Source organism: Capsella rubella, unplaced genomic scaffold (assembly GCF_000375325.1).
Source record: "Capsella rubella cultivar Monte Gargano unplaced genomic scaffold, Caprub1_0 scaffold_7, whole genome shotgun sequence".
Taxonomy (NCBI): Eukaryota; Viridiplantae; Streptophyta; class Magnoliopsida; order Brassicales; family Brassicaceae; genus Capsella; species Capsella rubella.
Genome location: NW_006238917.1, coordinates 4,682,776 through 4,701,619, shown reverse-complemented (window position 1 = coordinate 4,701,619; position 18,844 = coordinate 4,682,776). Strand labels below are relative to the sequence as shown.

General features: G+C 37.9%; 6 protein-coding genes across 6 annotated transcripts; 4 read left to right on the top strand and 2 right to left on the bottom strand.

Annotated features, from left to right (window-relative positions):
* The first annotated feature begins 1,326 nt into the window (after positions 1-1,326).
* On the top strand, positions 1,327-3,339 carry LOC17880420 (probable aminotransferase TAT1). Its single transcript, XM_006283653.2, has 6 exons — positions 1,327-1,670; positions 1,768-2,107; positions 2,177-2,395; positions 2,489-2,704; positions 2,784-2,877; positions 2,969-3,339. The coding sequence occupies exons 1-6, from the start codon at positions 1,345-1,347 to the stop codon at positions 3,133-3,135; spliced, it is 1,362 nt and encodes a 453-aa protein (XP_006283715.1). The 5' UTR covers positions 1,327-1,344; the 3' UTR covers positions 3,136-3,339.
* A 122-nt stretch (positions 3,340-3,461) lies between these two features.
* Positions 3,462-5,580, top strand: LOC17877960 (reticulon-like protein B18). Its single transcript, XM_023778678.1, has 7 exons — positions 3,462-4,133; positions 4,224-4,377; positions 4,459-4,533; positions 4,612-4,753; positions 4,844-4,913; positions 5,021-5,086; positions 5,168-5,580. The coding sequence occupies exons 1-7, from the start codon at positions 3,599-3,601 to the stop codon at positions 5,500-5,502; spliced, it is 1,377 nt and encodes a 458-aa protein (XP_023634446.1). The 5' UTR covers positions 3,462-3,598; the 3' UTR covers positions 5,503-5,580.
* Positions 5,581-5,717: 137 nt separating this feature from the next.
* LOC17880620 (uncharacterized protein At4g28440) lies at positions 5,718-7,137 on the top strand. The gene is made up of 2 exons (XM_006284624.2): positions 5,718-6,071; positions 6,656-7,137. The coding sequence occupies exons 1-2, from the start codon at positions 5,804-5,806 to the stop codon at positions 6,844-6,846; spliced, it is 459 nt and encodes a 152-aa protein (XP_006284686.1). The 5' UTR covers positions 5,718-5,803; the 3' UTR covers positions 6,847-7,137.
* A 134-nt stretch (positions 7,138-7,271) lies between these two features.
* LOC17879138 (DDB1- and CUL4-associated factor 13) lies at positions 7,272-10,724 on the bottom strand. Its single transcript, XM_006283657.2, has 16 exons — positions 10,560-10,724; positions 10,395-10,484; positions 10,148-10,259; positions 9,861-9,888; positions 9,642-9,740; positions 9,482-9,551; positions 9,348-9,382; positions 9,184-9,258; positions 9,002-9,097; positions 8,822-8,885; positions 8,665-8,718; positions 8,487-8,572; positions 8,275-8,400; positions 8,059-8,164; positions 7,756-7,844; positions 7,272-7,648 (listed from the first exon to the last, which is right to left on the bottom strand). The coding sequence occupies exons 1-16, from the start codon at positions 10,623-10,625 to the stop codon at positions 7,486-7,488; spliced, it is 1,359 nt and encodes a 452-aa protein (XP_006283719.1). The 5' UTR covers positions 10,626-10,724; the 3' UTR covers positions 7,272-7,485.
* Positions 10,725-12,262: 1,538 nt separating this feature from the next.
* LOC111829722 lies at positions 12,263-12,748 on the top strand. Its single transcript, XM_023779687.1, has one exon. It carries the CDS (start codon positions 12,368-12,370, stop codon positions 12,560-12,562), a length of 195 nt encoding a protein of 64 aa, XP_023635455.1. The 5' UTR covers positions 12,263-12,367; the 3' UTR covers positions 12,563-12,748.
* Positions 12,749-13,124: 376 nt separating this feature from the next.
* Positions 13,125-18,795, bottom strand: LOC17878472 (26S proteasome non-ATPase regulatory subunit 2 homolog B). Its single transcript, XM_006285419.2, has 23 exons — positions 18,482-18,795; positions 18,037-18,137; positions 17,763-17,883; positions 17,610-17,669; positions 17,336-17,446; positions 17,083-17,148; positions 16,809-16,930; positions 16,579-16,693; positions 16,405-16,479; positions 16,153-16,311; positions 15,941-16,048; positions 15,761-15,859; positions 15,531-15,671; positions 15,341-15,445; positions 15,037-15,258; positions 14,830-14,943; positions 14,537-14,752; positions 14,395-14,454; positions 14,189-14,302; positions 14,010-14,095; positions 13,813-13,921; positions 13,550-13,728; positions 13,125-13,441 (listed from the first exon to the last, which is right to left on the bottom strand). Exons 1-23 carry the CDS (start codon positions 18,596-18,598, stop codon positions 13,369-13,371), a joined length of 2,673 nt encoding a protein of 890 aa, XP_006285481.1. The 5' UTR covers positions 18,599-18,795; the 3' UTR covers positions 13,125-13,368.
* Positions 18,796-18,844: the final 49 nt, after the last annotated feature.

Here is an 18,844-nt window from a genome sequence, read left to right as displayed (position 1 = left end):
TGGCTCGACCCTAAAAAATATCGGGATCGGGATTAAATATATATGTCCAGAAAAAATTGGGCCTTTTGGGCTAAGCCCATTCGGGTTAAAGAGTTTTTGGGCTTACTCCAGTCGGGCTCGGGCCAGCCCGAAAAGCCCTTATACAAATATATTTTGAATTTTTTGAATATTTTAGTTTGATTAAAAGATTTGATTAATGTTATAGTTTTCATATTTACTTACTAGTCTTACTTATTACTTTTAAAATCTTTATACAAAGCTAAAACTAAATATATATAAGTATCATGATTTTGAAATCATCAAAATATCTATTAAATTTTTACTCTATCTTATACTTTAAAGTATTTTAGTTCTATGTTTTATTGGGTTAAAGTGTAAATAATTTATTTGGCTTCTATTTTTTCTCTTAAATTAAGTTAGTTTTATTGAATATTGATAAGTTATTTAAAATTTGATGCATTATTTTTATAGTAGACCTTTAAATATAGTTTTTAAAAAACTATTATGAACTTAGAAATTGATTTTTTATCGGTAAATAAAGCCCAAAAATCCCGAAAACCCCTGTAGCCCTGTTAGGGCCGGGCCGGACTTTAAAATATAGGCTCGGAAATTTTTCGGACCGGACCGGACCAGACTCACATATATGAGGGCTTTACTGGTTTCGGGCCGGGCCGGGCCGGGGCGGGCTAGCCCGATTGACATGCCTAACTACACCACATTTTTCAGTTTCACTGACTGATCTTGATTTTATAAAACATTTTTTTCAAGATTTTGATAGCTCAATTAAAGATGTAATTACACGTTGATATGTATATTATATAATATATTTAATTTTTATTAATCTAATATTAATGTCGTGTGGTATACATTATATCTTACCACGCTAATATAAATATTTTATATCATCGAAATTGTTATATATGAAAATTGTTTCTAATCAATAGCATCTTCAATAATGAAAAATCATTGTGGTAGAAACACATTTTCTTTTTATTACTTAATCCAAAATCATCAAATTAAAAATTTAATAAAATGGTCAACTATGTAAATGTATATAATATAACCCTTCGTTCAAAGTCTATAATTCAAGTTCAAAGGTTTTTTTCTTTTTTATGGGTGAAAAGTTCAAAGGTACGTAAAGTCTGCTACCGCAGTTTCCTTTAGTCAAAGTCTACACTTAATCGTTATTATTATTTTAACACTAACGAGTTTCCGATTATTATTTAATCCTTCGTCCTCCTCTATAAATACGTTTCTTGGCATCTCCATCATATATATCAATCATATAACGACGACCACATTTCAAAAATCTACATAATACTCTTCCAGCTCATTTATTAACCAATGGACCGAAACAGCTACCTCCTACTTCCTACCCTTCAAACCGAGACGCAGACGCAAGATGAGAACGATATCAGCGTTTGGCGTTTCAGGGGAAGCGACAACGCAACGAAAGCCTCCAGCGTCACCATGAGAGTCATATGCTTCAAGCTCTTCGCTGAATGCAGCCCGGACGTTGGAAAGGTTCTTTTACCCCTTGCACACGGCGACCCTTCTGTGTACCCTTGCTACCGCACCTCCATCCACGCCGAGGACGCCATTGTCGACGTCATCCGCTCCGGTAAGGGTAACTCTTACGGCCCCGCCGCCGGAATTCTCCCCGCTAGACAGTAAGCTTCTTTCTCCCTTTTCATAAGATAGAGCGGTCTACTCTGTTTCACCCACGGCAAAACCTAAGTATTTTTCATGGAACGTTTTGTTACTCAGGGCGGTTGCTGATTACGTAAACCGAGACTTGACAAACAAGGTAAAGGCTAATGATGTACTCATAACTGTCGGATGCAACCAAGGGATAGAAGTAGTGCTTCAATCGCTGGCTCGACCAAATGCTAACATCCTTCTCCCACGGCCTAGTTTCCCTCACTATGAGGCTCGTGCCCTCTTTAGTGGACTCGAGGTCCGCAAGTTCGATCTTCTCCCGGAGAAAGAATGGGAGATTGATATCCCAGGCATCGAAGCAATTTCAGACGAGAACACTGTGGCAATGGTTGTCATAAACCCTAACAACCCCTGTGGAAATGTTTACTCTTACGATCATCTTAAGAAGGTAATTACAACTAGTTTTTGACTTGTGAGAGACTTGGAAAAATGGTGCTGATGAATGAAACTTTTATAGGTGGCAGAGACAGCTCGGAAGCTAGGAATAATGGTGATCACAGACGAAGTGTATTGCGAAACAATCTTCGGAGACAAACAATTTGTTCCAATGGGAACGTTTTCATCGATAGCTCCGATTATCACTTTGGGTGGTATATCGAAAGGATGGGTTGTTCCTGGTTGGAGAATCGGCTGGATCGCTATGAACGATCCCAAAGGCATTTTCAAGTCCACAGGGGTCTGATTTTCTGAACCGATTTATCATTATAGATAGGATTATTATAGCTTCTGTTTCAAGTAATCACTCTGTTTTTTCTTCTTCTTGTAACAGATGATACAGTCCATCCAACAAAATCTTGATATAGTTCCAGATGCTACAACCATAGTTCAGGCTGCACTTCCCGAGATTCTAGGGAAAGCAAATAAAGAGACGTTTGCTAAGAAGAATTCAATGTTGAAACAGAACTTGGAATTGGTCTGTGATAGGCTCAAGGACATTCCTTGCTTGGTCTGCAAAAAGAAACCTGACTCATGCACTTACTTACTGGTACCACCACCAACGTCAGTAATACTCATTTCATGATTCTTGATCGATTTGTATAACAAATGCCATGATTAAACTGCAGACGAAGCTAGAGCTCTCATTATTGGAGGACATCGAAGACGACATGGATTTCTGTATGAAGCTAGCCAAAGAAGAAAACCTCGTCTTACTACCAGGTAATCACAATCAATGAGTACATAAACGTGAATCTTGAAAATGATTTGTTTCAAAGTTTGAAGATATTGAAACATTTCTTTGGTGTTGCAGGAGTGGCTTTGGGAATGGAGAACTGGGTGAGGATAACAATCGGAGTAGAAGCTCAGATGCTGGAAGATGCGCTTGAGAGGCTCAATGGCTTCTACAAACGCCATCTCAAGAAAACAGAGTTTTCTTTTGCAGCTTTGAAGCTAAGCAGCGACAATGGCAAAATGTAAACTACTCATCATCTACAGAGACTATACACAACAAACCAAATTAAAGCTGTGATTTTTGTGCTGTATAATTATAAACAATCCCAAAGAGGGTTTTGCTTAATCATAGCATTTTAATTACAAAACTAGTATCTTGTTTATATCTGATTCAAGTAGAAAAGAATCAAAAGATCCAATGATTAAAGTTACAATTACCGTTAAAAGAGACGTTAACGGACCCACTTTGCCGCCGTTAACTTTCAAATAAGCTAAAGATTGTCTTTTTCTTTCTTCTTCCTCATCAACGGCTCTCTCATCCACTGTTGCCGGAAACAAAAGCTGAGAACTTTCAACAGACCCCAAAAAAAGAAGCTTAGCTTGTCGGAGCAAGAATCCCCAAATCTTATCTTCAAGAACCCTAATAAATTCCCAGAGATTCCTCTCATTTAATCACTCAGATTCGAAAAATCATCCCTTTTTTCAGATAATGGACACTATACCTCCTTCCCTCCGTTCGAACCCTAGATCCGCATCGCGTCTCGCTCGAAACAACAACACTCTCGTCAAATCGCATATTCCATCTCTCGATTTGGTTGTCTCGTCTCCGAAGAGCAACGGTACTCCTTACCCATCACCTATTTCCCTCAATTCACCATCTTCTCCTGTCACTCTTCGCGAAATCCTCCTCTTATCTCCTTCTCCTCTCCGTAAATCGAGAACCCGTTTGAGCAATCGTTTTGATATGGAAGCTACGGAGGCTGCTGCGGTGGCACGGCGATGTAGGACTAAGGGAGGGCAAAATGGTCTTTCGGGTTGTGCCTCGCCGAGGAATTGCCGGAGATCGAGACGAAGGTCGGGGGTGATGGTTGAAACGAAGGAAGATAATAAGGAACCTATTGTTGGCTTGATTGATGAGAAAACTCAGACACCGAGAAAACATAAGAAGACGGGTCGATCTAAGAAGGAGAAGCAAAATTCTGTTCCTGTGATACCTTCTCCATGCCAATCTTCAAATCTAATAAGTAGGTCCTTTTATTTTGCAAAATGAGTTCACTCTCTTGTTCTACTATGAATGCTTTGCTCAGTAGTTGTGTTATGGCTTCGTAATTCAGATAAAGATGTTAGCCAAGGTGATTTGGAGCGGATTAGAGAGAATATAAGCGATTTGATCATGTGGAGCGATGTTGCAAAATCAACACTCTGGTTCGGTTTCGGATGTATATGTTTCATGTCTTCTTGCTTTGCTGCTAAAGGATTTAACTTTAGGTACATTGATTTATATTATCATGATTTATCTTTCTAGCTTCAATTATTTGTCACATTCAAGGAAATTTTGTTGGTTTGAAGTGTTTTTTCAGCGATCTCCTATCTTGGACTCTTGTTTCTTGGGGTATCGTTCCTGTCAAACACTCTTCGCCAAAGGTACAAACTCTTAAGATCCCGGTACATATCAAAAATTAGCTTGTACTAAAGTTTTTAAATCCATTTGTTACCTTCAAGGGCAACCGAAGAAGCGCGGAGAGAGCTCAAGTTGAGTGAAGAGGATGTCTTACGAATAGCAAGACGAATGCTTCCCATCACCAATTTAGCGATTTCAAAGACGAGCGAGCTTTTCTCTGGCGAACCTGCAATGACACTCAAGGTAGGATTTACAAAGTTTCACCATTCTCATAAAAAATATTCTCTAATGAATATGTCTAGTCTTCTTATTCGGTTTTTACTTTGATTTCAGGTGGCACCTTTTGTTCTAATGGGAGCTGAGTATGGTTACCTCATAACATTGTGGAGGTTATGTGCTTTTGGTATGATTACTGGAACACTAAATCTCAATGTCAACAATACTCCAACGAAATCTAATTGGTATTCTTGTAGTTGAATATACTAGAACTGACCATAGTTGGATAAACAGGTTTCTTCCTAAGCTTCACAGTTCCAAAGCTATATTCATGTTATGCTAGTCAGATTAATCGTCAAGGTAAAATCCATTTGAACAGACTGTAAACTGCTCTTTGGTGTGTCCAATCCAATGACAAAAACGGATCTTTGCTTTGTGTAGTTGAAAGTGCACAAAAGAGAATAGTTGAAGCTTGGGGAATTTGCACACACAAGAAGTTTGTGGCAGGCTCTGCAGTTACTGCATTCTGGAACCTAACCAGTCTCAAGACCCGTTTCATAGCAGTGTTTATCATAGTGGTTGTAATCAGATACAGACGGCAGAATCTCCAGTTAGATACCATTGAAGTGGAGAAGCATCAAGAAGTAACTCATCATGAGCAACTAAAATCGCCGGAGGAAAAGTCACCTTCACCGCCGCGGCCAACAGAAGAAGAAGAGCAAGCGATGGTGGTGGTTGTTGCAGAAACTGAAGCACCAAAGAAAGCTTTAGATTAGTGTCTCTTCACGTTTTCAAATTAGCTGTATGACTTTTGTTACATTAATGTCTAATAAAGGATAAATTAATAGCTTTAATCCATATGAAAAATATCAAATAAGAAATCGACACGTGACAAAGTTCATGATACCGAGAAGCAGGTGATTAAAACTCTCGTCAGTCTCGGGAGTGAGCAGAGCACATCGTCGTCTTTCTTTATAAACCCTAAAATCCCATTTTGGTCTCTCCCAAAAGGTTTTTTTTTTCTTTCGATTCCAGCAATTAGGGCGAACGCGAAATCTGGGTTTTGTAATCTGAGCGATGGCGACTACAGGAAATGCAGCAGTTGCGACGGGAACGTCGACGGTGAAGAGAAAGCCAGTGTTTGTGAAGGTGGAACAGCTAAAGCCTGGAACGACTGGTCACACGTTGACTGTTAAGGTCATTGATGCTAGTACCGTGGTTCCTGTTACCCGTAAGCCTCGTACTGCGAATTCTCTGAGTAGGCCGTCTCAGCCCAGTCGAATCGTTGAGTGTCTCATCGGAGACGAAACTGGATGTATCCTCTTCACTGCTCGTAACGACCAAGGTTACTCACTCTTTTCTTTTGCTCTTAGGATATAGATATGGCATATTATAGTTTGTTGGAGAGATATAGTTTGATCCTTTGTTGTTTACTGGTTTGTCTTCGTCAGTATTTGTTTTCATTTTTTATATATTTTTGAGCAAATGGTAAAATGTGTTCTGCTAGTCTTTATGATGGATGATGCATCAGCTATTCTGCATCAGCTATTCTTGTATCTGAAAATGGGAATTTATTTATGTCAATTTCTGGAAAGAGTGTGAAAAGCTATCATTGTGACTGAAAATGGAAATGAATGTATGGTATTACTGTGAAAATCTGTTCAAGCCTGGTATCATTTAGTGATGTCTGTGTAGCTTATGCAATTGAAAGACGTCTTAGCTTAAATTTGACCTTGCCTTTAGTAAAGGTGAAACTTGCTTGGTCATATGTTGAGTTATGTTCAGTTGAATGCTCTACATTATCTCCCAAAACTTTCATAGCTTTTCCTGTAGAATAGCTAGTGTTGTACCAGTTATTGTATAATTACTCTGGCCTACTGATTACATTGATTATGGTACTGAACTACTGATTCTTTTCTTTGTGTATAGTTGATCTTATGAAGCCAGGGGCAACGGTGATTCTGCGCAATTCAAGGATAGACATGTTCAAGGGTACAATGAGGCTAGGAGTGGATAAATGGGGGCGCATCGAAGTCACTGAACCGGCGTCTTTCACAGTCAAGGAGGATAACAATCTGTCTCTTGTTGAGTATGAACTGATCAATGTTGGTGATCAGTGATCTTTTTAGTCTGTTTATGGAAGTTTAACCCCTGAGTGTGTTGGGTTCTGATTTTTCTACCGTGAAGGTCTTTGATTTAGATTATGAAGATTGTATGACTGGTCCAGAGATGCTTGTAGGAATGCTTCCTTTTTTTTACCCTAAAATATGCGGTCAGGATCTTGCTCTGGAAAACTATTTGAGTCTACGGTATTGTGATTGTTTCTTTTAATTTGTGTTGATGTAAGTTAAAAGACCACTGTGAGCTAGTTCACTATTTAATACAGTAAAATAAGATTTTTCATTCCCAAACTTTCCTTATATCTATCGTCTTGCATTGCATATTACCCGTATGTTTGTTTACACTCTCTAAAGCTCTTTATAGAGCCAGTTATGCACTTCATTGTATATCTCATATTCTCATCTATAGTTAATGGCATTGTCAAGAGAAACTGTAAGCACATAAAATCAAATTATTACTTTAAGATCAGCTTTAAAACACCCAAAAGGAGTAATTCATGAACACAATGGTTAGTGAAGCTAAAAAACCCGACATGGGCATAACATATAGCAGAGGTTCCTAACCTTACCCTCACTATACCAACAAAATCACCTAACGTATCTTTTTCCGTGATACGAACAAAAAGAAGAAGATTAAACTCACTCCACTTCCTTGATAATCCTTCTTTGGCGCAGAGGTTTTGTGACAATTGTTCCTGGTGCACTGTGAGCTTTCCTTCGCTCTTCTTTTCTTCTCTTTGAATCGTTCACAGCTCGGATGACCCCCAATGCTTTGTATATTGGTTTTGGCAAGTGCCTGTGTCTGTATTTCACAATATCCAAAACGTTACCATGTTACTACGGTTATCTTTTGACAATCTCCAAAGTTAGAAACATGAGATAAAACTACAGTTTTTTTTTGTCATGTACCTCACAATGCGCTTGACCTCAGGAAGATGCTTGTACCGGTTCTTCACAGCCTCATTGTACTCATGCTTCTTCTGTTCCCTTGGAAGAATCTGTAACACAAATCACCAGTCAACGTTGAGAATCACCGTTCCTAAGTTGAAAATATTTAAGAGAGCATGTACAAGTAATATCTCATGGTTTAGCATATGCAGTAATACACTATTGAATCCATGGTTTAGCCTACAGTAACTTTTCTTCGGTTTTTGTTTTGTCTAAATTAATCTAATGCTAGTGAGTGTAACAAGAAAATTCACAAAATCTTACAACTCCCAATTGTTCTGATGCTTTTGCCTTCCATAGCCTGAGATTGGTATCATCACTGCCTGATATTACATATGTAGCATCACAGCTATACTTGACACAGAATACTCTACAAGAAGATAGCAATAAAATATAAAATTAGCCTAAAACAAATTCATAAGGTGGTACACCAGAATATCTGAATTTCAAATATATACAGAGTTGTTCACTAGATCGTACCTCTGCATCCTCTTTGTATGGTAAATTTCCCTGCTGTGCCCTCCATTGTATGGGAAGATTCTCACCGATCGATCATAAGAACCCGTAACAAATTCACGACCAGTTGGTGAAAAATCAATATCCATCCTGTATAAATGATGAAATTAGATCAATATTATAGCTTGTTAATATATTATATCTGATAGTTGGGATTTATCCTTCTTCACTCTTACACTGCAGAAACATGATCTTTATGCACGCACTTGGCTTCGTCCAACTTTCTACCATCAAAGCTATAGCAATTACCATCTTCATTAGCCTATTCAGTTTACCATGGGTTGAAATTAGCACGTAAGCAAAAACCAAATGTTAACTCATCAGAGAACATTTCACATTATGATTATCACTTACAGCTGTCAGGTTCATAGGCTCCATGGGGTTCCATGCAATTGAATTTGTTTTTGTCTGCCAAACAAAAAGCAATTTGCAGACCACAGTTGCAATTTTTAGTTTGAAGAGTAAAAATGAATTCATATGACGAGAATGGCTGAACAAGTTACAACTATACCATCATGATGATTCTCCTTGCTGCAGAAGACATGCGGAGATCATATATGGTTATGCTGCGGTCACTGGAAGAAGAGAAATCCTCTTATAATGTTAGAGAAAGCTCTGCAAGGTCTAGCACAGACAATCACATAACATATAAAAGTATAAAGTAGAAAGTAGAAAGTAGAAAGTATATTACCTAGCAGATGTAGCCAATATATCAGGCTCTCCGGGATTAAACCGGACAGATATTACAGAGTCCGTTCCCCACTGGAAACTCTGAACTGGCTGAGCCCTAATTACAACAAGGTACAACCTTAAGTACTACTTAAAATAAATTAAAACATGCACCAAAAATTCTATCAGCAGGAGCCTGAGTACCTATTGTGATTCCATATATCCAGTTGAGCACCAGCCGTAGCAAAAAGGTCACCTTCAAACTGATGATCAACAGCCCTAGAAATAAGTAAAAACAAAAAAAAGTAGCTCAAGTTTTTTTGGACCGATAGAATCATGAGAAATTGAATGAAGTGTAAGAAGTCTACCAGAAAGCATTCTTCCAGACATATTCTGCAGATGGCTGAAAATAAGTGTAATAAGCTTGTTGTTATATAAGGTAAGAGCAAGCACATGATAATACAATATTACAAACAAAAAAAAAGAATTTTACAAGAACTACCTTAATGATATTTTCAGATGAAACGCTAGAATCTTCAAGTGTAGGACGAGGAACATTCCACAAACGAACACTGCAGAAATCCATTCACCTTAGTTTGACGGCCTAAAATCTGATCAACGACTGGAAAATTTAAAACAATTAAATCCTTATCATATCTTACGTGCAATCAGTTCCACATGAAACCAGTACATTGCCATCAGTGGACGCTGTAAGACCACGCACAGCACCTTGATGACCAGGGAATTGGCAAACTGTACGCCTGCATGTTCCAAATTCCAGAGTTCATTCACCAAAACACAAAACATAGAAATTAAAAACAGAAAAAAACTAAATGAAGATCAAATTAGTTCAGAAGAGAATTAGTTTTCAAGATTTTAACCTTGAAGAGATATCCCAAAGGCGAATATCTGCAGAGAAGAAAGAGAAAGATAGTATCAATTACATAATTTGCTAGTGCCAGTTACAGCAAACTAAAAATGACCAAACTTTGAGCACTATCCCTATACTTTAATGCTACAACAGTACAACTAATCCATATATAAACCAAGTAATCACCATATAGATTCCTGCAATATCTATTGAATCCCTTTCCATAGATCTTATCATCATCAAAGTTTCAAAAAAGTGTTAAAACTTGGAGAAGAAAACAAGAGGTAATATACTTACCTCCATCCATAGAAGCTGAGAAGATTCCCTTGAGGTAATTCGGGTTCTTCGCCATACACGAGACTCCATCACGATGACCATCCATTGCTCCTATAAACGGCCTTGCAAATATCTACAGAACAAGGAAAAAACAGATGCAAATTTGAGAAATTGTTCCAAAACCAATCAATACAACTCCACAATGAAACTTCAAAAAAAATTAAAACAAAGGAACAAAATTTGAAGGGAGGTAATTGCAAATAGTTACCTTTTCTAATTTGGCAGCTTTAAGAGCTCTCTGGTATTCCACAGCCTTCTCCATGGGTCGAAGACTTGGGTCGAAGTTGTGAAAGACCCTCTGGAATCACATAAATTGATTAGAATATGTATAGACACTGAATCCTAAGGTTTTTTATTGGTATGCAAAAGTTACCTGAAGATCCTGACTTCTTTCTCGGGTGAATTCATCACTCGATCTCGATAACGTCTTAATCCTCATTGTATACGATTAGAAAAGAAGGTCACGGCGAATACTATTGGGGGGAGAGACTTGAGTGACTGAGAGATATCGTTCCAGACAGCGAAACACTAAACCTAGAGGAAGGGTTTTGGGAGAGGAGATGAAGCAGACGAAAAAGCTTTGGAAGGTTTATGTGATGGGCTTAATTAGACAATAATTTATGTCTTAATGGGCCGTTTTACTATGATGGCCCAAAACCATCACAAAAGCTAATGTCAACCCCAAATTGCAAAAGTAATTCTTTTTTTTCTTTTTCTTTAAATAACAGAAATTAATTGCATTTTCGAAGAACAAGATATTATTATTTCAATGAATGAAGGATCCGTATTCAATTAACTGGTTGGTGTTTCATAAGATTTTCTCAAAAGTAAACCTCTTTAAGATCACTAACTAGAGTACTATGATCGATTCAGTATAATTGATTATAAACTATAATCTATTTTGACCCGATCCGAAGACACAGTAAATAAAACTCAGCAGAATATTCATTCAGCTTACCCAAAATACATGAGGGTTGAATTTTGTTGTACTACAATATATATAGGACTTTTTTTTACTTAGTATTAGTTTGGTAGGAGTAGCACAAGACTATCCCCTTGAATTTGTTGGACAGTCAACATTCGCATGTTTTGAATATCAATGTTTCTTAAAATTAAACAGTCTTTAGATATCACTTTTCAAATAGATATGCTTGTATGACTACAAGCTAGCTAGTATATTGAACCAAAAATCACTTGAGAATTCCAAGTTTTTTTAAAACTGAATAAACCTACCTACCTACCAAACACTTGTCTACTTGGTTCTTTAATTCGTTTGTATATCAGTATATATTTTAATTTCTTCATCACTAATACCTACTAGCTAACACAACTGATACGCAATTAATTTATATTACATTAACTTGAAATGTATTATTTTACAATACATTATCCCCATTACCTAAACTGATAAGAGAATTATCTAGGTGAAATTGTGAATTGGTCCTCTCTGCAGTACTTTAATTAGTCAATCTTGATTTACGCGTGAAGTTTTTCAAAACTCAACCAGGACTTTTCGAAACAAAAATCAAAGTTTTATATGTTTGTTTATGGTGATATATATATAAATCCTGTAATTCATATATAAATGAATAAATTAAAGTAAAAATTATATTCTTATCAGTAAAAATATATTAGAACTAATCTTAATACAGCTATAGTACTATTAAAAACGATGAATACGATAAAACAGCACGTTGGTAACTTGGTAGTTGTTAGCTTTTATAGTATTTTTGAATAATAATAGTAACCGCGTAAAACAACAACTCCGCTGTATTTGGTATACTTTATTTTACAAAAAAAAACTCGCATTGACTAAACTAAAAAAACTCCACACAGTGACACCAAAATGGGGGAGGACATAAATGTAAGTTCACGTAAGTGTTTAGGAGGCGGAGCGACCCGTTCAAGTCATAATACTTGGTCAACACGCGAAATCGTGAGCTAGCGCGGGGAAAATCCGACCTAAAGTGATGAACTCTCGAGTCATGAATCATCATGACCGCTTCCTTGTTACTATGTATATATATACATACTCCTACTCCCTCTTATTTATCATTTTATTCCCACATATCCATATCTCCTATAGAGTCTTCTTTCCATAACCAAACCAAACAAAAAAACTTCTCCTTTTTGGTAATACTTTGTCGGTACAAACTTAAAAGAAGAGAAAGCAAAATAAAAATGAGAAGAGTTAGTTGGTCTACTGTTTTGATTGTGGTGGTGATGGTGGCGTTTTTTGTTGTAGAACAGGCTTCTGCGGGGAGGGTTCTAACGGAAAGATCTGAGAACGGAACGGTGGAGAAGATGAAGTCGACGGTTGATTCGTGGTTTCAGCGGTTGGCGTCCGGTCCGAGTCCAAGAGGTCGTGGCCATTAAATTACTTTCTTTTTTCTTCCTTTTGGTTGGACATACATATACCGGCCTGAACAAACAGTGAAAACTGTATTCCATTCATTTGTTTCTTTATTTATTGTTTTTTTTTCTGAGTTCTTTAGGCAAACTTCACATACTATTTTGTGACAGAAGCTAAAATATACATGTACATGATTTTACCTTTGTTGGTCGCTGCTAATTTTTAATAAGATTTTATACTTCTGGTTTTACGATACGAGAGAGTTATTTTTGTGGGTAGTTGGGAACGAAATTATGTAAACAGAAAAGAAAAAGACAGAAGGGGGGAAACGAGTGAGTCGTGCACGCCATATATGTAATATGTAGCCGGCTAGGTCACCTTTCTTCATTTTATTATATTACTTGAGCTTTTGCCAAATCCTCAAGACAACGAGAGGAGCCTTTGCTAAACTGAAGTTGGAGTACAAAGCATGAGATTTAAGTTTTTCCTGGCAGCAAACCAAAGAGCACTATGCCCAAGCTTACTTTATTTCCTCCTTTTATAGGGAATAAGAACTATTAACAAGTAGATGATTTCAAGGACAGGTTAAAGATTTTGGATTTCAAAACTTATCCATCTATATAATAGAATGATGTTAAAAGTGCACAAAAAGTTCCTAGTTGACGCAGTGAAGCGGTTTTTCTTTTTGAAAAGGAAAGATTGTGAACCATTTCCTTGTAACAGACGCGAATTAACTAAGAAAGAAAAAAACTGACTGTGCACATAAAACCACAGTGAAAGTATTTAAAGGCTCTCTTTCTTTCATATGCTCGCACTTCCAACTTTGGATTCACTCTTCTCTGTAGTCTGGATTTTCCTTCAATATGATGAAACCTTCTAATATGGGCGACAACGGTATGTACCTGTAAACCCAAAAAACAAAACCAGATTTTTTGAGATTCCGAAATGTAACACACAGTTTTGTTTTGAGTATGATAATGTAACACACGGGCTTTAGAGGAACAACATACTTCTCGGTTGCGAGCTCGGCTCTCTCCCCAGCAGCAAGGAGAACAGGTGTCGAGTGTGTTTGGAACCCAGTGATTGTCTTCGGTCGACCCGCCTGTCCAACCACATCAACTGCTTGTCCTACCCGCACTGGCACCGAGATAGGCTTCAGGTTCTCATCCACTGTAAGCATCATCCTTGGCTGCACACTCAAACCGCATTGTGTCAGTAGATAAACACTGTTTAGTCCATTACAAAAAAGTCATGGATAGAACATTGCACTCACCTGCATCGCCAAAATAATGAAGTAGAGCACATAGTGGAATTTCCCCAATATGATGGATCTCATGTCAAGGCATGCATGCAACAATGTCACTATACCAGCAAGAGCAGTTCTGGGTACAAAACACAACACCCATGTTACGGATTCACAGGGTGGAACTTTGAAAGCCAAGTATTCATAAAATATACGCTACCACTTACGGCGATAGCAATAGCCGTTCAGAGTGGAAAGGACTGAGAGTTAATAGACCCTTTCCCATATGCACAAACCCTTGAGCAATACGCACCTGCATTAGGACGTAACACAATGAGAACAAACCTAGAGTAAGTTGAACTTATGTTTCTTGCATGGGAAAAAAATATTAAAAATAACACATTACACAGAAGAGAAGGCTGGCATCCTTGTAATAATAGCTGGAGAGATTTCTAAGCATGCCAGCTATCCTTGCATTGTTGGTTCCAGCGCCTATCAAACCAAGGGAGATAATGGCTGCCTGTAGGATCAGATGAAACATCAATCCACGCCACATAGCAAGTCAATGAAATAACTACTAACCCAACCATGAGTGGCAAAAAGCTAACTCACCGTAGCAACCTCTGAATCTGTGTCATGGCTTAGCCGGCTCAAGGTGTCCATAACAGTCACCTGGAATTATAAAGAAGTTTAGAGAGTAACAGCAGTATTCTTATGTAGAAAAGTAAATTTGATTCACAAAGATAACATTCACCTTTGGGTTTGATATACAGAGGAGACCAAGAGCCAAAGGCACTGCCCGCCGAACATTCTGTTCTCCATACTGTAACACACGCTCCAAAGAACGTATCCCCATATCAAGACCCAATTCTTCAGACATAGCAACCATTGCTAATCCAATCACAGCTGGACCCTGGTGAATATCATCTTTCTCCAGATGCTCCCCACACTGAGCCAGAAGGTCTTGGACCTAATTTGAAGAATCAGCGACTAAACTAGAAAGCAGTGAATAATCTAATTCAATCACTAGCACATTTGAACAGATACCTTAAGGACATTCCCAGTTCCAGCATATGCACAAGAAAGAAGTGTCATATCACAATACTTTCTGATTTTCTCATTGAACGTCTTTGAAACTTCTGCAGTAGCCTCCACACTTTCCTGCTCGATATTGTAACAAGTTAAAACTAATAAGCTGGAAAAAACAGTCAGGTACACGAACAAGAAAATTATCAAGTACGACTCCCTGCCTACCTGTTTACCAAGGTACAAAAGTCCAAGTCCAAGAGGCAAGAAACGAGTGAGGGCTTCATCCAGTTCTGCCTCGCTCCGATCCATCAAAGCAAATATAATAGATTGTGCCACCTCTTCGTTACACGAACCAACGTAAATCATCCCCAAACTAAGTGCAGCAAATGCAATCACATCGAGAGGTGCTTTTGCATCATTTAGTATTGGAGACAAACGGTTTCTTATCTATCCAAACAGTAAGCATGGTTATTGTCTTGTCAACAGAACATTCAACGAAGCACTATAGGTAATAATAACATGTATTCACCTCATCATTTTGGGAACCCGCATGTGCAATTCCAAGACCCATAATAGCACCAATTCGGACAGATGAATCCTCTTTGTCAATATAATCTCCAAGAAGCGCTAATGCCTGAGAAAGAGAGCTGAGTGAGAATTAATGGCAAAAAGTAATGAACACACACGCTCCCATAGAATAAAAAATAAAATCTACTCACAGGATCGCAATCATTCTTGATGCCACAATTAACAATCCCAATTCCCAGCACAGCTCCAGCGACTATGGAATTATCACTAACTTGCAAATATTTGTCCAGTTGAGATAGTCCCGTGTCCACATCCCACAAATGAATCATACCCTAGAATTGGGAAGCAACAAGGTAATGTTACAGTTTTTACTTCAAATATGACCATAGCTAGTCAATTCATCAAGTAAGAAGAGGCATACCAGACTAGCAGTTGCACTGATCTTGCCATGATCTTTATTTTTGAAGATCCAGTTTCCAGCCGATCCAGTTGAGTCTGATGGTACTGTCATTAATTTGTCCTGCAATAAGGAAATACTGTATATCAAAGGCAGCTTCCAAATTTCTTCTTATTTGCACACCATAAGATTCTGTAATCATACCTGACCGAAACCAGCATTTACAAATGCATTCACAAAAGTCGCAGACAGATTTTGTCTAGCTGAATCCACACTTGGACCAGAGCTAGCTCGACCATCAATCAGGTGAGCCTGCAAAATTTCAGTGAACAGTTGAGGTAAGAGGCACTGACATGAACATATCATGTGACCAAATAAAGCAGTAACAGGCGTAATATTCAGTTAAACTGATAAACCTTGTAGATGTCTTCAGGCGTCTTGGCCTCCATGACCTCAATATCCCTAGCAAGTGTCAGATATCCATCACCCAACTTAGTGTTGTTAACAATATCTTGTAGGGCGTCTTTGTCATCGTTATTTGCAACCATCTCCTGGTCAAGCTCAAAGGTGATACCCTGCAAGGAGAAATAACAACAGAAAAAGAAATATAAGAAAACAAATCATCGGGTACTGCGCCTTTATGCTGATTCAATTTATTAAGAACTTACATGACGTGCAATCATGTAGCAGAACTGTTTTTTTTTTAGCAAATCAGAACACGAGGTAAATACTTGCTTCACATACTACAAGAAAAATACACAAGTTAGAGGAGAGTGTTTTTCAGATCTCCCCATGTTTCAGAAAGAGTATATTAAGTTCTATATGAAGATTAGAGCCCATACCTGCATGTTATCAAGAAATAATGCAATTTGCAGAGCATTTGGATACTCTGCAAACTTCATGTAGATCATGTAAGCAATATCTAGAACCAACATGTCATCTGGTCCTGGAAGATACCTGAACAAATACATACAATATCAAAGGGATCATGTAAATAACAGTATGAGTGATCTAAAACCATAAATGAAGGAAATCGCCTGTCAAATGAATAAGATCAACATAATGGATTTACTTTGCTGCACTTGTGAGATAGTTGCACGTCCTCCTGAAATTTGTGCTGTCAACATGCTCAAGTAAGAGATCAAGATCCTCAACATCCATTAAAAGGTCAACAGCTTCAGTTTCAGCATTATGCTGCAAGAACAAAATGGAAAGCTTCAAAGATGGGAAAAATAAGAGGTGAAATTTTCAAGCCTATCAATCAAACATTTACTAATTTAGATATACAATGGAAACCCCTTCTTATTATAAGGGGCCATCGGACCACGAAACTGTAAGGATCTCACCTTCATGTGAAAAGAAACAATTTGCCGCACAAGTTCCATTAAGTCTTCAATAGAGGACTCTTCACCCTGACATTAAAGAAAGAATGAGCATATAACCATATTTCAGTAACGATTCTAACCAAAATAAAAAACATATTGTCATAAAATTCATCAACAGACCAGCAGAGAAAACAAAAGATTCATGACGTTTCTATAATAGGAGTAAAACTCTTGGAGTGAAAGAACATTGCCAAAGAACAAATTTTTTTCTAACCTGACGCATTGTATACTCTTCTGCAATCTCTCCGGCCAAATTCCTGACATACTCGTGACCCCAAGATCCTATGTCACCCTCTGTTCCAGTCAACCTATACTTTAAGCTTTCCTGAAACAGTATTGTATAACGTAGGATCAGCAACAAATAACTTCGTCAAATTCTACCAAGAACCACAAATCTGGTAAGACATATCCGAAGAGGAAAACAAAAAGGAAAGTGAAATAAATAGCAATAGGTAAGAAACTCCTACAGCAATAGAAAGAAAGCATACCCTTTCACCTTCAGCAGACATGGTCAATGCCAGGACAGAAAGTATATCAGCCAACATTTTCTGCAGAAACAGGGATTTTGATCTTAATCCATACTCAGTAGAAGGAACAAGAAGGTGATGATGAGAAATTACTTAAAATGTCTGAAAACTTACTTTGAGATCAGAATCCGCCATTTTTATATGAAATTCCTTGAGAGTTCCATAATGAGGACGGAGAAACTTGAGGGGTTTTGGAACTGATGTCATGGAGCTTGTTGCGTCACGAATTTCCTGCCTACAGACCGAATCAAGATTAGACTACGAATAAAAAGGAAAAAATGAACAAGGTAGTTAAAAGCAGTAAAAGAAGTACCACAAGACCATAAAACAAATTCCGACGAAGATTATCAGAATATTTACAGCCAATGTTTATAGGTACAAGAATTACCTCATGCTTTCAAGAGCAGCTTTCTGCAACTCAGGATTGGGGTCCTGAACTCTCTCAACATAGAGCTCCAGGTTCTGCTTTAGTTGCAAGTCCTCTTCCGACTGCAATGACATCATATACAAACCGAGTCAGCTAGCAATCAAACTATATACAAAACTGGCTAATGGATATACCTATACAAAATACCACAGGAGTAAACCCTAACAAGAATTTTGATATCCAAGAACTTTTACCAACTTCGTAATCCCGGTTTTTAAATAGCAATGTGGCATTCAATCTACGAAGCATTCAAATCCAATGAACAGATTATCAACTAAACCCTAAATCTGGCAAAACCTACAGCTCAATCGTGAAATTTACTTCCGATACTAAATAAATCCAGCAAAGTCTTTCAGCTAAGCACGATACAAAAGAGAAAGCAAAATCGGAAGCAAAGAGAGCTCACCAGATCATCTTCCTTTTTATCATCCTTCTTCTTGGGATCCTTAGAAGGAACCTTCAACGTAGCTTCATCCCGCTTCGCACCACCGGCAACACTGTTCGGATCCGGAACTGGAGCCATTTTAGTCAGACTAACACCCGATCAAACCCCGAGGAATCCAAACAATGATAATCGAAATCCGAAACGATCGAGTAGCTTCTACTTATGAGCTCTCGCCGAAACCCTAAGTCGGAAAATTGCACGTTTAAGAGATTAAGAAGAAGAAGTATGCCTTTTCTTTTTCTTATGGGGGAACTCAAGCACAAAGGTTCAACTGTAGAAAATAGAAAAAACAATTTATCAAAAGAAAAAAAAGTCGCAACACTT

What these genes read in the sequence shown, in the direction of transcription:
- LOC17880420 (XM_006283653.2), top strand. Translation starts at nt 1,345, where the DNA reads ATGGACCGAAACAGCTACCTCCTACTTCCTACCCTTCAAACCGAGACG. An exon ending in CTTACGATCATCTTAAGAAG is followed by an intron (nt 2,108 to 2,176) that starts GTAATTACAACT and finishes AAACTTTTATAG; the next exon opens with GTGGCAGAGACAGCTCGGAA. An exon ending in AAACCTCGTCTTACTACCAG is followed by an intron (nt 2,878 to 2,968) that starts GTAATCACAATC and finishes TTGGTGTTGCAG; the next exon opens with GAGTGGCTTTGGGAATGGAG.
- LOC17877960 (XM_023778678.1), top strand. Translation starts at nt 3,599, where the DNA reads ATGGACACTATACCTCCTTCCCTCCGTTCGAACCCTAGATCCGCATCG. An exon ending in GTGGAGGTTATGTGCTTTTG is followed by an intron (nt 4,914 to 5,020) that starts GTATGATTACTG and finishes TTGGATAAACAG; the next exon opens with GTTTCTTCCTAAGCTTCACA. An exon ending in TAGTCAGATTAATCGTCAAG is followed by an intron (nt 5,087 to 5,167) that starts GTAAAATCCATT and finishes TGCTTTGTGTAG; the next exon opens with TTGAAAGTGCACAAAAGAGA.
- LOC17880620 (XM_006284624.2), top strand. Translation starts at nt 5,804, where the DNA reads ATGGCGACTACAGGAAATGCAGCAGTTGCGACGGGAACGTCGACGGTG. An exon ending in CACTGCTCGTAACGACCAAG is followed by an intron (nt 6,072 to 6,655) that starts GTTACTCACTCT and finishes CTTTGTGTATAG; the next exon opens with TTGATCTTATGAAGCCAGGG.
- LOC17879138 (XM_006283657.2), bottom strand. Translation starts at nt 10,625, where the DNA reads ATGAGGATTAAGACGTTATCGAGATCGAGTGATGAATTCACCCGAGAA. An exon ending in AAGCTGCCAAATTAGAAAAG is followed by an intron (nt 10,260 to 10,394) that starts GTAACTATTTGC and finishes CTTGTTCTGTAG; the next exon opens with ATATTTGCAAGGCCGTTTAT. An exon ending in CAAGGAGAATCATCATGATG is followed by an intron (nt 8,719 to 8,821) that starts GTATAGTTGTAA and finishes TTTGTTTGGCAG; the next exon opens with ACAAAAACAAATTCAATTGC.
- LOC111829722 (XM_023779687.1), top strand. Translation starts at nt 12,368, where the DNA reads ATGAGAAGAGTTAGTTGGTCTACTGTTTTGATTGTGGTGGTGATGGTG.
- LOC17878472 (XM_006285419.2), bottom strand. Translation starts at nt 18,598, where the DNA reads ATGGCTCCAGTTCCGGATCCGAACAGTGTTGCCGGTGGTGCGAAGCGG. An exon ending in CGCCTGAAGACATCTACAAG is followed by an intron (nt 16,049 to 16,152) that starts GTTTATCAGTTT and finishes GAAATTTTGCAG; the next exon opens with GCTCACCTGATTGATGGTCG. An exon ending in GAACTGGGAATGTCCTTAAG is followed by an intron (nt 14,753 to 14,829) that starts GTATCTGTTCAA and finishes TCTTCAAATTAG; the next exon opens with GTCCAAGACCTTCTGGCTCA.